At 45.7% G+C, this 17,443-nt stretch overlaps 1 protein-coding gene across 1 annotated transcript; it reads right to left on the reverse strand.

Annotated features, from left to right (window-relative positions):
- Positions 1 to 2,770: 2,770 nt before the first annotated feature.
- On the reverse strand, positions 2,771 to 3,224 carry LOC118723343 (small EDRK-rich factor 1-like). Its single transcript, XM_036445570.1, has one exon. It carries the CDS (start codon positions 3,147 to 3,149, stop codon positions 2,961 to 2,963), a length of 189 nt encoding a protein of 62 aa, XP_036301463.1. The 5' UTR covers positions 3,150 to 3,224; the 3' UTR covers positions 2,771 to 2,960.
- Between the last annotated feature and the right edge of the window lie 14,219 nt (positions 3,225 to 17,443).

The raw sequence follows: 17,443 nt of genomic DNA on the forward strand, positions 1-17,443 counted from the left end.
AGAAGGATCCTGTAAACCACTGTTTTCAATTCCAAGGCCCAAAGAATCCTTAAACATGGAAACCCAAAGTCCTATCTATCTACCTTCCTCAAGTGAGAGAGGAAAAAATACAGCAAGAATAAATTCCAAATGAATAACTCAGTAAACCATCCTGCCATTGGGTATACGCCACCCTCACCAGGCAGAAATCAGGTCTCGTGATAATGAGAACAACCCTACACCTCGGCAACTCCCCCCAGGCCAGAGGTCCATCCACCTCATCAGCTTCCTGTATCCTCCAGCCCTGTAAGCTAGCTCTCTGCCACCCCATTTATAGCTGAGCCCAAGGCTAACTGAAGGGGTAAGGTGTCTGTAGTTCCTTTTTTCCTGGTCCTGAGAAGAGGATGGCAAGCCATGCGTGTCAAATCTCCTCTGAACTTGGCCGAACTCTCAGTAAACCAAAACCTGTCCATACCACACCATTTCCTCCTCCGCTACTAAACTGCCTGGTGAACTTAGGTGAAACCACCTAACGCAACTTCCAACCGTCTTCTGGTGTGAGCTCCATTGTTTTTGTTCACTCAGTGGCAAGGCATTAAAAAAAAAAAAAGGAACTCAAGTTCATAAACAATATCAGCATTTGGAGGTTTTGGAAAGAAAACCAATGAATGATGGAAAGAATTTTTGAAATGCCTGGGGGCTATTTGGGTGACGTGTTTGTGCCCTGGTACCAAGACTCCTGAGACTGTCTTCAATCTCTGTCTTCACACCCTGCCCCGATTCCCACCTTGATAGGGCTGTGGCACTGGCTGCCATCAATTTCTTCCTCTCCCTGGAGAAACAGGCTGCAAACGCACAAGAGCTCCCCCTGTCACTGTGGTCTGAATGTTTGTGTCTCCCTAAAATAATGCATATGTTAAAACCCAGCTCCTTGCCAAAACCGGTTTGGCTCAGTGGATAGAGCATTGGCCTGCAGACTGAAAGGTCCCAGATTTGATTCCGGTGAAGGGCATGTTCCTTAGCTGCTGGCACATCCCCAGTAGGGGTTGTGCAGGAGGCAGCTGATCGATGTTTCTCTCTCATGGATGTTTCTAACTCTCTATCCCTCTCCCTTCCTCTCTGTAAAAAAAATCAATAAAATATATATTTTTAAAAACACAGCTCCAGTGTGATGGTTGGAGGAGGTGGGGCCTTTGGGAGGGGATCAGGTCCTGGGGGTGAAGCCTTCAGGAATGGGATGAGTGGCTCACGAAAGGGAACCTGTGAGAGCTCCTTTGTCCTTTCCACCACCGTGAGGAAACAGCCCTCTGAGAACCAGGAAGCCGGCCCTTACCGGGCACTAAATCTACAGTGCAGTGACCTGGAACTTTCCAGCTTCCAGAGACGTGAGAAACAAACCTCTGTTGTTTAGAAGCCACCCCGTCTACGGTGTTTCTGTTATTGCAGCCAAACTAAACCGTCGCCCGCCCGGTGCATCAGTCACAAAACAAACATTTACTGAGCAGCTAGGTGCCAGGCATTGTTCTAGGCACGTGGGAACATCGTCGCTAACAAAACAACGTCCCTGCTCCTGGACCTCCTGTTACTGGGAAGGGAGGTCAGGCAGAGGGTAAAGAGAAACAAGTGAAGGATATTCCAGGTGATGCTAGAGAGGGAGCTTCTAAAGCATGTCTCCAGAAGCGCCTGAGGACACGTACTGACTCAGACACTTCCCACCACTATCTCATCTCCCTTTACTTGGTCTGTGAGGTGAGCAGGCAGGGAACACCGAATAGTGTGAATGTGCCCTGAAGGATGTAGGGCTGTGCCCATCACAAAAGCACCAAAACACAGGCTGCCTGTGGGGCAGGTGGGCATGAGGGATGCTGCTCTGGGTGGAGCCCCTTATCCCATCTGCCACCCTCTCCCCATCTGCCTCCCCCACATCACTTCACCTCTCTGGATCCTAATATTCTCCTTTGTTGAATGGGACACAGCCGGCTGAGAGGTTTCTCTTTCCACCTACCATTTTCCCCTCGTATTGCATTCTCAGACTTTTATTCCGCATGGTCATTTTATTTTTGACTCTGACTAGTTAAGTCAGAAGAGTGATCTAAAGAATAGCCCATGGACCTGGTCACCGAGATGCCTCAGGAAGGGAAGGCAGATTGCTTTCACCAGAGGAGGAAATCTATCACTGAGAAATCAGAGCCTGTTGCACAAACTTTATCTCAGAGAGTCTAAAAAAAAAATAGCCAAGAGAAATTTTAAAAGGCATCACGAAGAGGAGCTCATCTCAGCAAACATCACAACTAACCACAGAGCTGGGCCGCTTTGAACCATGTTCCTGTGTTGGTGCAGGAACCAACCGGCAAGTAGAGCCAGGTCGTCGAGGACATTCATGACAACTGACGAACACCTACTCACTGACTTTTCAGTCCTCTCTCTTGGGTCTCGCTTCAGTACCACAGGCTGATGGCCAGCACTTGCACTGAGGACAGGCAGTGTTCATACCCCACCCCTGAGCACTCAGGCTCTATGGGTGGTGGTGGCTTGTCTTTCTGAGGGTATAACTTAGCAGTTTCTATAGAAACAAAAGTACCCTTCAACTCAGCAAAAATATAGGGCAAATAGCCCAGCTGGTATGGCGCAGTGGCTGCTTGTCAACCTATGAACCAGGAAGTCACAGGTTTCCAACCAGAGCACCTACTCAGGTTGTGGGTTTGATCCCCAGTGTGGGGCATGAAAGAGGCAGCTAATCAATGATTATCCCTCATCATTGATGATACTATCTTTTTTTTTGGGGGGGGGGGCACGGTTAGTGTTTTATTCTTTGAAGAAAGATTCTGAAACATTATACTAAGTCAGACTGAAAGGTAAAGTGTAAAAGTTTTTATAAAGATATAACATATGTAATGACTGTTCACTCTACAAAATCTTGATCATAGAGCTTATAAAATACACCTAGTTGGCAGTAGCACCCAGGCTTTCCAAATTGTCAGTCATCCTTTTTCTCTTGTCTGCATAGACTTCTCATTAGCTGCTTTCTGCTTTTGTTGCATGATCTCAGAGTCTCTCTGTTTTCTCTGAGAGGTAGTCAAGCTATCCTCTTTTCTTTTTCCCTTGCTAATTTCCTGGGATTTCTTCATGTTTTTCTGGCGGGCAAGTTCTCTTCGATTTCCATGGGCCATGCCGACCACCGCTCCGAGACTGGAAGAGAGTGACTCGGAAAAGCACAGACTTCCCGTGCACTCAGCGGACGTCTCCCCGATTCTATCTTTCTCTCTCTCTTCCTTCCTCTCTGAAATCAATAAAAGTATATTTAAAAATATATATATGGCAAGTATATATTCATAAGGGTACAAATATATTCCTGTGGGTAGAATAGGGGGGTACGATTGTGATTGGTGTAAGGGTAAAGGAAGGGTGAAGCTTTTGCTTTTAACTCTAAATTTACATTTTCTTTAAAGTTTTTAAATTAAAAACTAATTTATATGTTGTGTAGATTTTAAAAAAATTAAAACTTAAAGCAATATTACTTGGGCAGGCCTTAGCTGTCTTCTGACTAAAGTCTCAACTTTAGCACCCCTGAAGATGTGGCTCCACCAACTCTCCATCCGCAATGTGGCTCAGCATGGCTGAATGCAGGAGAACCCCAGGTTACAAAATTGTGGTGCTTTAAACAAAAGTTAGTGGGAGAAGAAATTGGCTTGGGGAAGAAGTTGGAGGGAGTTATTTTCACTAGTCTAGGTATATTCAGGCCCCTCAAGCTGCAGCCGACGTCCATCTACTATAGGAATAAAAATGATCACTGAGATTGGGTGGTGGGAAAGGAAGAAGAGAACTTTGGCTCAGTATCAAATTCAATCTCTTATCGCAATTACCTATGACCTTTGTGTAGCATCCCCACATCCAATGGGATGCAGCAGGAGGAAGTTCCAGAAAAATGCCCACCACTTCAGCAGTTCGATTGTGGATTATACCAGCCCAGACCTCCACCCTGGGGTCCATACCAGAGCTGTGATCATCCTAATTGCTCTCATATTCACTCATTCACCAGTTTCTTCTCTTCCTACCCCTTCTCCTCCCCTTCTCCTTCTCTTCTGTGTGCCAGCTCTAAGGAAGGAGATGATGATGATGATGCTGATGAAGGAAGGAAGGAAGGAAGGAAGGAAGGAAGGAAGGAAGGAAGAAAAAGGAAGGAGAGGAAAACCACAGTGCAGGATGAAGGGAAAAAACAAAAAGTCTAAGAGGAAGAAAGGAGAAAAAATAAAGAGGGAGGGAAAGAGATGGTAGGAAGAGAAGAAATAGGAGAGAATCCAAGATGGCTGCACAGATAAACACCTAGCCACAGCCGCACACAACAATTTCAATAAAATACAACTAATATAAATATAAAATGGACATTACCCAGAACTACAGGAAAGTTGACTGACTGAAAATTCTACAACGAGAAGCAAGGAGAAAACCAGAAGGAAGAGCAGAGGAGCTGTAAAAGCCTAAGGTATGGAGACACGCGACGCACGAAGAGAATGGACCTGGAGAGGAGGGGCGGCTGAGTGCCTGGCTGACGTTCCCTAGCTAGAAGGAGATAAAAGCTCTGACTGTGCTGGGCCCCAGTTCCGACTGCTCTGAATCCCAGTTCTAGGCCAGACCCCGGGGACCCAGGCTCATCCATAGAGAGTTAGGCTGTAAGGCGGAACCCCGCGGGAGCGGCGAAAGGAGGTCCTGGAGGTGTGCACATTGTGAGCAGAGAAGGGACGGCTGGCTGTTTTGAGGAATTGCCCTGACAGAAAGGAGACAAAGGCTCCGGACTGCTCTGAATGCCACCTCCAACTCCACTTCCAACTGAACTGAACCCCAGTTCCGGACTCATTGGGGGAGAGCCTATACTGTTTGGTAGCAGGCAAAAATCGAGGGCATCTTTCTCTCAGAGGTGCTTGCAACGAGTACTGAAGGACCCTGGGGATTACTGAGACTCAGGAACCGCATAGGGCAGGGCTGACGGAAGCTGAGGCTATAGGCTCCACCCTGAAACCCCGTCCCATCAGGGAAGCTTCGAAAATGCCGAGACAACAAAATAGATCACAAACGAAAGACATGGAGGACAAAAAGAGACTGGATATAGAGTTCAAATCTACCCTTATAAGGTTTTTCAAGAATTTCCTAGAAAAGGTCGATAAGACCTATGAGGATATGAAAAGGGATCAACTAGAATTAATAAGGAATCAACAAGAAATGATAAGGGATCAACAAGAAATAAAGAATACATTGTCTGAAATAAAAAATATTATGCAGAGTCCTAAAAACAGAATGGAAGATCGCAAGAATCAAGTCAAAGATTTGGAACATAAAGAGCCAGAAGACACTCCTCCACAGAAGCTAGAAGGCAAGAGAATCCAGAAAATTGAAGATAATGTAAGAAACCTCTGGGACAACTTCAAGCGAACCAACATCAGAATTACGGGGGTCCCAGAAGATGAGAGAGAGCAAGATATCGAAAACATACTGAAAGAAATAGCGACAGAAAACTTCCCCCACCTGGTGAAAGAATTAGACTTACAAGTTCAGGAAGCACACAGAACCACAAACAAAAGGAATCCAAAGAGGACCACATCAAGACACATCATAATTAAAATTCCAAGAGCAAAAGACAAAGAGAGAATATTAAAAGCAGCAAGAGAAAAGCAGATAGTTACCTATAAAGGAGCATCTATACCATTGTCAGCTGATTTCTCAACAGAAACCATGCAGGCCAGATGGGAATGGCAAGAAATATTCAAGGTGATGAATAGTAAGAACCTACAGCCAAAGATAATCTACCCAGCAAAGCTATCACTCAGAATCGAAGGCCAGATAAAGAGGTTCACTAATAAAAAAAAAGCTAAAGGAGTTCATCACCGCCAAACCAGAATTATATGAATTGCTGAAGGGGGTTCTTTCGGAAGAGAAAGTAAATAAAGATAAAAACTATGAACAACAATACGTAACTATCAACAAGTGAATCTAAAAACCAAGGAAATTAAAAAAAAATCTGATGAACAATATTAACGGTTGAATATAATAGAATCAGAGGTATGGAAGGGGAGTGAACTGATGATTCTTAGGGAAAAGGGGAGAGGGGGAGGTGGGAAGAGACTGAACATAAACTGTGCACCTATGGAGGAGTACAATGGGGGGTGGGAACCTGGTGGAGGAGAGCAATGGAGGGGGCGGGGAGGAAAGGAACATTTGTAATAATATGAACAATAAAAATTTATTTTTAAAAAAAAGAGAGAAGAAATGGTACTAAATAGGGCCACTGGTTTCCTAGATTCTGATTAAACTATTTCATGTGAACTTCAGAGTTGAACCCCCCTGTTCCGGAAGACTGTGATGACAAGCTGGCAGCAATGGCGATTGATTACAGCTTTTTTTTTTTTTTTTTTTTAAGTAAGGAAAGAAGGTGCAAATCTAGGGCATATAGCTGCCTGCCCTCAACTAACTAGAGGGCAGGGAGGGAGGTGTTCAAAGGATTATTGGCTAAAGGAAAAAACTGCTTTTTCTTCTTTAAAATGAAAGAAAGAAAGAAATAGAGCCGGGCCGGGGGGGGGGGGGGGGGCGGGGGGGGGTTCTTCCAGTAATGATATTGTTGCTACTGTGAGTCGCACATTCAGCTACAGCAATTAATCTTGGACAAACAAGAGAAATGACCCAGAGGATACTGAGCCAGATGGAGTCAGTCAGTCGGGCAAGGAGCTGAGTTGCTTCCAAGTGGACTTTGGTGATGTGACTGTGGTCATCACAATTCAACTTCCCTGTACATTCAAACTGTGCTTTTCCCCCATGCCCCCCATCACTGAGGGACCACTCCTGAGCCCTGGAGTCTGAATCCCCTGCACACAGCTGTTGGGAAACGTCCCAGGCCTCGGCCGGCCAAGGAGGAGAGCTTTTCAGGGACTGCCAGGCCAACGCCACAGCCCTGGACTCAGTCGGGAGAGCCTGCCACTAACCTCTCAGATGACCTCGGACAGACTGTGACCTCGCTTTCAGGAGCTCATTTTTCACGTTTATAAATGGAGGGTGATCGTGTGAGGAGTAGATTTCTGACCTCTTGTGTATGTATATGTGTATTCCAGGTGTGTATCCACCCATAAACCACAGATTCACCAAGGGCGGGATGAGGGGCAGGAGCGTTTAAACACACTTTCTGAGCCAGCCCCTACTTCTGATCTCATAGGTGCAGGACCCTCCAAGCTGGTGCTGCTGATTAGCCTGTTACCGTTCAACATTACTGTTAGGTCACCACTGGACTTAAATGACCTCTGAAGTCCTCTCTGGCCCAGAGACAACCACTAAAAAAAGGTTCTATAAATTACATCAAAGTCTTTGGGAGACAAAACTTTCTTTCAAGTCACAAGGAAAAGGAAGACGGGACAGCTCACGGACTTCAGAAGACTTCAAAAAATAATGCCCGTGAAGGGAAGTACGACCCACACACAGAAACAGAATTGAAAAGGCAATTAAAAAAAAAAAGCATTTTCCCTCAACTTCAACTCCTTACATATCGTCTCGTGGCAGTGTAGGGGTGGCAGGGAGTGAGGGACGCCTCTATCTCCCGGCCATTTACCAAAGTGATTTCTTGTGGCGGTCACACCGGCCCTTGTTGGGGCCTGTTGCAGTTCGCTGAGCCCCGCTAAGCTCAGGTATTAGGGGTCCTTCCCTGGAACATTTACGGTGAAGGAAGGGAGGAAGCTTTACTTTTGTTCCTTGCCTGAGGCCTCATGGAAATCTCGGGACACAGCTCTGTTTGTCTTTCTTTTCTATTCAGGCTGCTGGTCCCAGGCCTTCCTTGCCCCAATGCTTAGTGTTTGTTTATGGCAGCGAAGTAGAAAATTGCAATGTCTGTGATTGTTATTGGTTTGCTGATTGTGTGACCACCTGGTTTGCCGAATCCGGGACTAAGGCAGTAAGTCCCCCCTTGAAAGCTAAAGCCGCGTGCTTTAGGGGAAGGAAGAGGAGAAGGGGATGCTGGGGTGGCCTTTGTTTGAGTCTGTGTGCTGTTTTGTAAAGAACCATTCACAGTTGAAATGATTTTTAATCAAAACAACCCCCCCTCCCCCCCCACACACCTTAGTACACTTTTCATGGCACAAGTCTGCACTAGAAGGCTTTTTTTTTTTTTTTTTTTTTCTTTTTTTTCAACAGAATGCCCTGAAACCGAGGGATTTCTCAATAAACAACTTGGTACTTGATTTGCCGTTTTGGAGTTGGATGTGCAGTTTCCAGATGTTTTCCAAAAAGGCCCCTTGCCCTGAGGACCACGGACTGCTTCGAGACATCCCTCCAGTCGGCGGGGACCCCACAGCTGTTTTAGCAGAAAATTGTTTTCTTTTAATTTCATAAAATGCCACATTCAACATGCACCTTTCATCCAGACAGGCCGCGAAGATGTTCAAAGGGCTCGGAATGACTGCCCCGCCCCCTACCCGCTGGAGCCATACACAGAAAATATTTAACATCTGTACTGCTGTACCACCCAAAAGTTTTAAATTGAAGGAAGATGTGTTTCTCTTGCCAAACTGCCAAAGGAATGTGCAGAGTCGAGCTCAGTTACCTGGGTCAGCCAGGACACCACTGCAGGAAAACCCTTCTGTTATTCTCAGCGCCAGGCACCCTGAATGGTCAACCAGACAGCCCCTACCTGTGCATCTTGTCTGGAGATGGCACCGCAGGTAATTCCTGTTAGCCAGCACTCAACTGGCTCTGCTGTAATGATAATAAGAAGAACTGCTTCCATGGGGTGCTTAAGTTCAATGTTTAATGTACATGATTTCATTCCATCCTCATGGCAACATGGCTAGGTGGGTATTGTTATCGTCCTTGTTTTATAGAAGAAAAAACATGTGAGGCTCGCCAAAACCGGTTTGGCTCAGTGGTTAGAGCATCAGCATGCAGGCTAAAAGGTCCCGGGTTTGATTCTGGTCAAGGGCATGTACCTGGGTTGCGAGCACATCCCCCCAGTAGGAGGTGTGCAAGAGGCAGCTGATCGATGATTCTCTCTCATCGATATTTCTAACTCTCTATCCCTCTCCTTTCCTCTCTGTAAAAAATCAATGAAATATATCTTTAAAAATATGTATGTGAGGCTCTGAGAGTTTGTCTAGTCAAAGATCACAAAGTTGGTAAATTAGAATTTGAATCCAGGTTTGTCTGACTTGGCACCCACAGTCTTAGCGCTATGCCCCTTCTCCCGACACTATATGTGGTACTGGTGCATGTGGGGAAATGTCAGCTGCCTTTAGACCAAGATACAGTGCATCTTACCAAGAACCTGTTGTGTGCAGAGCTGTGGGTTAGGGTCAGAAATGAGGACAAGAGGTGAATAACCAATGCCTGCCCTTGCTCAACTAGCTAACAGAGTGACCAACAGCCCCGGGTTGTTTGGGACTGTCCCAGTTCTTAAGCCCCAGGAGTGGTTGATTCATCCCAGATGGGGTAAGCAGAATACTAGGATGACTCCCCAAATTCCTGGTTCCTGCTGTACCCACAGCTTCACCCAGTTATTCAATCCAACATTCAATGTAGGTGTTGCTGTGAAGGCACTTAGCAGGGGTAAATAAGTTGACTTTAAGATGCATTAGCTGGGTGGACCCAACCTTATTAGTGGAGCCCTTTAAATCTAGGGATTGCGGTCAGAGACAGAGAAGGCAGAGAGATTTGAAACACAAGGGATTAAAGGAGGCTTTGAAGATGTTGGGGGTCACCTGGCAAAGAATTCGGGTGGCTCTAGGAGCTAAGTGGCCTCCAGATGCCAGCTGGCAAGGAAATGGGGATCTCAGCCAGAGGAGAAACTGGATTCTGCCAACCATCTCCATGGTCTTGGAAATGGCTCTTACCCAGTGCCTCCAGATGGAAACTTAGCCTGGGGGACACCTAAATTTCAGGTTTTGAGAGTCTGAGCAGATGCTTGGACTTCTGCCTTGGGAACTACAAGCTAATATGAGTGTTGTCTCTACTGCTAAGTTTGTAGTCATGTGTTATACAACAATAGAAATGCAATGCCCCAGGAAATTCTTCAGTCCTGGGCAAGCTGGGACAACTGGTCACCCCAGATGAGTTGCAGGCCTGAGTAATGTGTGTGCTGGGGATCTGGACAGCTTTCCTGGAGGATGTAACTTATTCCTTCAGTAGAATTTAGACAACAAGAAATGGGCTGAAATGTACTTTAGAAGGAGGGCACGGCATCAGCAAAGAAAGAGGAAGAAGGAATATGCCAAGGGTTTTCAACCAAGATGCCACTGAAGACACCAACCAGATCCTTGAGACAGTTAAGTGTTTGGGGCAGAGACTTTGAAACTTCGGCCCTTGCATGTCTAGTCTGGGTCCATGAAAATAACAGTGAGATTATCAGCCTGTTTGTTTCTTTCATCCTGGCACTGATGCAGTTCAACCTTCTCCAAGAAACTCCGAACTCATCCTGTAAGGCAGGGAAATGGCATATTCTGCTGTTACCCTAGTGCCTAGTGCACCATTGCATGTTCAGAAAATGCTAAATAAATAAATCGTTTAATGTGGGCAAAATAATAGCAGTTTAAGCCAAACACATAGCCAGTCACATTGTCCCTGGAAGTACTAAGAGGTTGGCAAGGCTGCGCCATCACATCTGCCCCTGCCTCCTCCAGGACCTGACCCTCCCACTACCTACAGGGGCCTCCCACGTTCTCCTCCTCAGACCTAGGCTTCGATGTCTGAGTCCATCACAGTGCTGCTCTGCACCAGCTGTTTGACCTTGGGCAAGGAACTTAGTTTTTCTGTGCCTCAGTCTCCTCATGTGTAGAAGGGCACAATAGAACCTGCCTCACCAAGACATAGTAAGGATTAGAGTAGTTGATATAAATCACAAAGCCCTTACCACAGAGCTCAGCAAAGGGTCAATGTCAATAATAATTGTAATCGTTCAATAATAATTTTAGTTGTTATTATGATACATTTTTATTTTAAATACCAGTGACATTAGCTGACCAAATTCAGGTGGAGACCCAATTTGTACCCCATCCCAACCCAAAGACATTTTCATTTTACTAGAAGATCCTTGAAATAACAATTATAAAACTTTGAGCCCCAATGAGAGGACTTCCCAATGGAGGTAGTTCAGAGCAGGGACTTTCCCCGGGTGAGTAAGCCAGGCCACTCCAGTGTAGCGGGGAACCAGCACGGGCTGCACTGGGAGCCGGTGAGAGCTGCAGTGTCCGCCTTCCTCCAGATGGCCCAAGTCAAAATCTGCATTTCCACAAGCTCCCCGCAAGGAGAGGCCCTCGTCTAGAGGAACTCCTATCAGCCCTGCCTCTGGACAGCACATCTTTCTGACCCTTTCTTAAGACTTGCTTTAAATGTGAAGTGTTCAGGCACACAGGCGAGCCAGACCACAAAACTCTCAGCTGGCAAGAGAGAGCCTCATTTCTGGAGACAGCTGGCTCTCTGCATGTTTCAACAAACTGGCATTCTCCAAGAGCTGTAATGGTCTGAAGGCAGGCTTAAAACTCAGCAAAAATAAACCTTCCAGGAAATTTCTGGCACACCCACTTTTCAAACCCATCATCTCAGGAATGTGATCCAAGCAATGGCCTCTTTCCTCACATGTAACCCTATTTCCCCAGTTTGAGACAGTTCTCTTTCTGGTCTTGAACTGACCACATACACACACACACACACACACACACACACACACACACACACACGAGAGAGAGAGAGAGAGAGAGAGAGAGAGAGAGAGAGAGAGAGAGAGAGAGAGAGAGAGAACAACGGGGGGGGGGGGGGGGGGGAGAGACACATTTAAGTACTGGGCTTTAGCTAAATCTTTGGGAAAGTCCATAATCTCATTTTGGCACAATTAGTTCTACTTCTTAATGCAAATATTATTTTAAAAGAAGATCTTAAATCTGAGGAAAATCAACTCCTGGTCATTAGAGTTCAAAGAGGCATATTTGTAAGCATAAGAAGCAGAATCCACAGTTTGCCTTCATGTAGTCAATAATGCGATGTTCTCCATTTTCTTTTTTAAGATTTTTAAATTGATTTTTTAGAGAGAGAGGAAAGGACAGGGAGAGAGCAAGAGAAACCTTGATGTGAGAAAATCAATCTGCTCCCTCCTACGTGGGAATCAAGCCCCAACCAGGAATCCAACTGGCAACTTTTTGGTGGTTGAGAAGATGCCCAATCAGCCAGGGTGCAATGTTCTCCATTTTCTTATTTCCCAAGCATGCAGAACACTCAAATCTTCCTTGAGGACCAAAACTCAAATCAGTCACATCCTTTGAATCCGTTCACTAATATTCATGAATGAACTCTTGTGTGATAGCTGCTCTAGGAAATAAAATAAGGCATGATCCCTACATCACAGGAAACTTAACAGAAGGGAGAAATGTTTGTGTAACATCTGTCCTAAGAATTGATTGATACATAACAATTAATTATGTATCTTAAAATAACAATTATTTTAGTATCTTTCATAATATCTATGGAATAGGAATTCAGCTAGGCAATTAGGACTCCAGTCTCTTCTTTAGCTGCTGTCAGATAGGGGGTACTGAAGCAGATGGAGACTAGACAGGAATCTCTCTTCATATAGTCTCAGGGCCTCTCCATGTGGGCCATCTTGGGCTTCCTCACAAGATGGCTGCCTGAGTATGTACTGTTTACATAACATTTCAGGGTTCCAAAGATGAGTGCCCCAAGAGAATGAAGCAGAAGCTGTATCATCTTTTATGATTAGTTCAGAAGTCACAGTGTCACTTCCTCTTAAAGGAGAATTGTCAAAGTCACATTATAAGAACAGCATGTGGATGGGAGATATTGTTTTAACCACCTTTGAAAAATATAATTTGCAACAGTATTTCAGCAGGAAAGCAAATGTCCCATCTGAATTAGGATAACTCAAGGAGGCTTAACCGAGGCACAAGTTAGGAAAATATAGGCAGGGTGTAGGGTAGGGGTGGGGAATGTCTGGCCCGAGGGCCATATAAGGCCTATAAAAATAATTTGTTCTGTCTCTGCCAAGGCATTAGGGGTGAGTTGATTAAATGTTTGACCAAATATAGCAGGAAAATTTTAAGTTGATAATTTTATATGGCCTGTGAATGGTATTATAAATATCCAAATGGCTCTTGGCAGATAAAAGATTCCCCACCCCCAGGGTAGGGGAACAAGAGTTAAGCACAGTATCCTGATGTGGCTGGCAACAGAGGAATTGTTACCGCCCCTTTTTGGGAGGAGCAGAGGAGGGGGAGGTTACAGGAGTTCAGGAGAGAAGAACTCGGGAAGGGCTCCCTTGAGAGAACAACCAAGAAGAGAAGCAGCAGGAGAATAAATGCCCTGGCTATACCTTCCCCTCCCTGCAACCTTCTGCCAGGGCTCCCCCTTGGCTGAACCCAACGGGAAGCCCAGAGGCCTGAAGCCCACACTGACCAGCCTTTGGGAAGAGAGCAGACGGAGAAGAGAAGAGAGTACATCTGGAGAGGCAAACAGAAGATATGAGCAGTGATAAATATCTGCAGTACCAGGAAGATTTTCATCTCATGCCAATTGAGAAGTAACAGGGTTTAGTTCTGCAAGAGAGAAATCTGGGCTGTTTCTATACAATGCCACAAAAGTATAGATATGGCGAAGAGAAGTTCACATCACCAGCAGTCCTCTGGGAGTCTGGGATTCCACACTTCATCTTAAGAGAGTCCCAGGCTGCTAGAAAGGGAGTTGTCCCCATGAGCAAGCCAGATGGAGACTAGGCAGAGCCTCTGGGCACTGCCAGGAGTGGTTCTTGATGGATGGTCCATGGCAGTGTCCCAACAGGAGGCGAGCTGATGTAGCTCCTCAACACCAACAATGTGCTGGTGGAATGCAGACTTGCTGGGAAGGAAACTGGGTGGTCTGCAGGCAGTACTCAGGTGCCAGTGCCAGCCAGGGCCCACCAGAGCAGAGCCTGCATGTTCCATGGAGACTGGTTTCTCTTTTTTCCCCTCCAGGCCTGGTTCTTCCATCCTGAGCCCCATCAATTTCTCTCGTTCATCATGTCCTTCCAACTCCCACCTCTCCCAGTCTGGAGAATCTTCATCTAATCTGAGGGTAAGGAAACTTAGGGCTTAACCTATTTTTCCAAATCTATTATTTATTATATCAAAAGTCCAGGTTCTCGTAACCCACATCCTTGACTTTTAAAAGTCAAGAGCCAAGATCTGAACTATTTGAACTCTGCATTCTGCCCTTTCTTGAGGCATGTAATATGAAAGTGAGGCAGAATAGAAAGAAGCTAGGAAAATCCCTTGGCAAGTATTATAGAATGGGGAAGCTAGTACAAATTGCTGAACAAACTGGCCAAGCAATTTACAGCAGCTACAAAAGGTCATTAGGGCAGAAAGCCCCAGGTGCTTAGCAAGGGTCAAAACTAGTGCTTGATCTCGCCCCCAGAGTCAAAACCAGTGCCTGACCTTTCCTTCCCTGGCATAGTGCTGGTCATTCAGTGTAGACCCCTTGACCTTCCATATGCAGTTCAGACCCTCTCCTGACCTTTCCTCCCTAGAGATATTAATAAAATCTAGGCCTCTGATGAATTTCAGCTCCAAGCCCAGGAAAGCAGCAAAACCAGATCTGCATTGACTAAGGATCCTCTGCCCTGGTGCTGACCAATCAGTGGAGACCATGACCCTGAAAGAGCACACCTGGAAAACTGATGAATATTTCATTGAGGTTCTCCCCTAAAACCTCCCCTAAATTCCTGGCTCTTAAAACCCTCAAAAGGAGGGTCCCAGTGCCAGCTCTCCCTCTTGGGAGCAAAGCCACACCTTTTCCTTCCTCCTCTCCTCCCGTTTCAGTCACGCATCTCCTAAGTTAGAGGACCCCGTGAGATGTGTAACCAAGGGAGCAAGAGGAAGCAGCAATGAGTCCAGGGCTAACCCTCTGAACCTGTCTCCAAGGAACTCTTTTGTCTAACTTCTCAGTGACCCAAAGCAACCCCAGCTAGGCTTTCCCCTGTCTTAAGCCTTTCCATGTTTCACTATATCCAGCTTTAATAAACCTGCTCTCAAAATCACCTGAACTCACACTGTGAAATCTTTCCTGCACAAAGTCAAGAACTTACACATTACAGGCCAGCCCCAGGCAGACCCGCTCTGGGCCAGTCCCTGTCTGTTAATACAAGTTTGGGAGCTGGGGAGAGTCACAAGGTATGTGGTGGTGGCGGTGGCTAGAGGGGTGTCACAGAGCAAAAGTATTATCACAATTCAAACTAGGAGGTATAAGAATCCAAAAGACCACATATGGGGGTGACCAGGAATGCTTTTCTTTGATTCTTTAAAGAACCAGTAAGATTTCAACAGGAAGAGATAGGAGAAGTATTCCAAGTAGAAGAAAGAGGACGTGTGTGAGAATTAAAGCACATTCAAGAAAAGACAGTTTAATTTATAAGGAGTGTAGGGGTATTTGCATGTAGAAGGAATAATTCTAGAAGAGCAATGTGAAACCAGGTCTTGAAGGACCTTGACAGAAACCTTTTAAAAAGCCACTGAACATCGTGCATATCAGTAGGGTAATTGAGTCTGAGTCGTGCTTTAGAAAGATTAATACAGTGACAGTGCATTGGACAGAGATACTGGTTAGGATGTTGGGCATTTGTTTAGGCATAAACCCATCTGAGCCTCAGGCCCATGGCTTCTATCACCACCTGGCTTGCAAGCCTGATGGTCTGCTATATTCCCTCTGTGACTCCAGGCCTGTGTTTCCAGCTCCCTATAGGGCATGTCCCACAAGCTTCTTAACCCGACGCTCTCAAAGCAGAGCTCATCATTCCCTTTCCCCCACTGCCCCACATACTGCCACACCTCTGCCCTCAGCCTCCCCACCCCCCATCCCATACACTCCTAGATACACCACAGTTCTCAGGCCAGAATTCTCACTTTCCTCCACTTCCCCTACCCCTTTCTCTCCCCAGCCTCATGGCCCCTCTCATCACCTCTCACACCATAGCCATGTCCTTCCCAGGCTCCCTTCTATTTTCCCCCCTTTTGAATCCAACTCCTTTTTGGCCCTTATTGGAACTGTCCAAGGTCAAGCCATCAGCACTCTCCCTTTAACAATCCCAGCAGCCTGGCAATTGGTCTCCCTACTCTCTGCTGTCCCTTCTTCCACAGTTCAACCAGTATTTCTAAACTAAATCTAAATCTGATCATGGTATTTCCCCTTTAAAGACCTCCTCTGGCCTTCCTGGCCTATAAGATCAAGAAGGAAGTCTTCTAGTTAGCATTTAGAACCTTCAGAAGATGACTATCGTTACTCTTCCAGCTTTGTCCCCTGCTATTCTCTAGTGACAAGGAGAAATGGTTGGCTTGGCGCCCTGCATCCACTGTGAATTTCTTCCTAGAAGCAGTGAGTGAAAGCATTAGGCCCCATCTGTGTGCACTAGAGAGGAAGGACCCGGGAACAGAAGTAATCCTGGACGTGCATGTCTGCTGGGTGTGGGAGGGGAATGAGACTATAGCAGTTCATTCCTCAAAATGTTATCTGCCACCCAGTCAAATAAAGAGTCACAGGCTACCTAAGAAATATTTGTTTTGTCCTATGTTTAAGGACTGAAAAGAAAGCTGCAAAAGAAGCAACAGACTGAGATAAAATCCTATTCTCAGAGGGGTTGCTCTGGTGAGTCTGAGGTGGGCATCCTTGCAGGTTCTTCCCACGAGACAAGCAGACTAGAGTTTCTTCCTCTGGCAGGGGGAGAAGGAATTGAGGACAATTTGGTGAATCATAACTAATTGAATTGCTTTTTCTTTTCTCAATCTCTGGCTTTAAATAAACAAAGGTGATGCTAGTAAAACAAGTTTCAGCAGACTTTATGATGTCCTGTTATCAGCACTGGAGCCAGGAAACCTGGTTTCCAATTCCAGGTGTGTCACTAACAAGCTGTGTGATCTTTGACAGTCCATGCCCTTCTCTGAGCCTCACCATTCCTATTTCTATCACCAGAGGACTGAACCCACTTGCACAAGTCCCTACGTACTCAATTTTACATTTCTTCAATTGTAGTCCAGTAAAGTATTTCCCTTCTTGCTATTTTTCTATTCCTGAATCGTATATCAGTTTCATCTTCTCTTTACGTATTTTTAAAAATATATGTTTTTATTGATTTTTTTTAGAGAGAGGGGAAGGGAAAGGGAGAGAGAGATAGAAACATTGATGAGAGAAACATCGATGAGAGAGAAACATCAATTATCTACCTCCTGCATACTTCCTACTGGGGATCAAGCCAGAAACCCGGGTATGTACCCTGACTGGGAATCGAACCAGAAACCTCTTGGTGCATGGGACAGTGCTCAACTAACTGAGCCACACCACGGGGAGCTTTTTCTTTCTTTCTTCTTCTCATTCTATCTGCTCAGCCAAGCATGGCATGCACTTGTCCCGCTGTTTTCCAGACTCTTGACTGAGGTTTACAGAATACGTTCTGCCCACTGAATCTGTT

This window comes from Pipistrellus kuhlii, unplaced genomic scaffold, assembly GCF_014108245.1.
Source record: "Pipistrellus kuhlii isolate mPipKuh1 unplaced genomic scaffold, mPipKuh1.p scaffold_m20_p_2, whole genome shotgun sequence".
Classification (NCBI taxonomy): Eukaryota; Metazoa; Chordata; class Mammalia; order Chiroptera; family Vespertilionidae; genus Pipistrellus; species Pipistrellus kuhlii.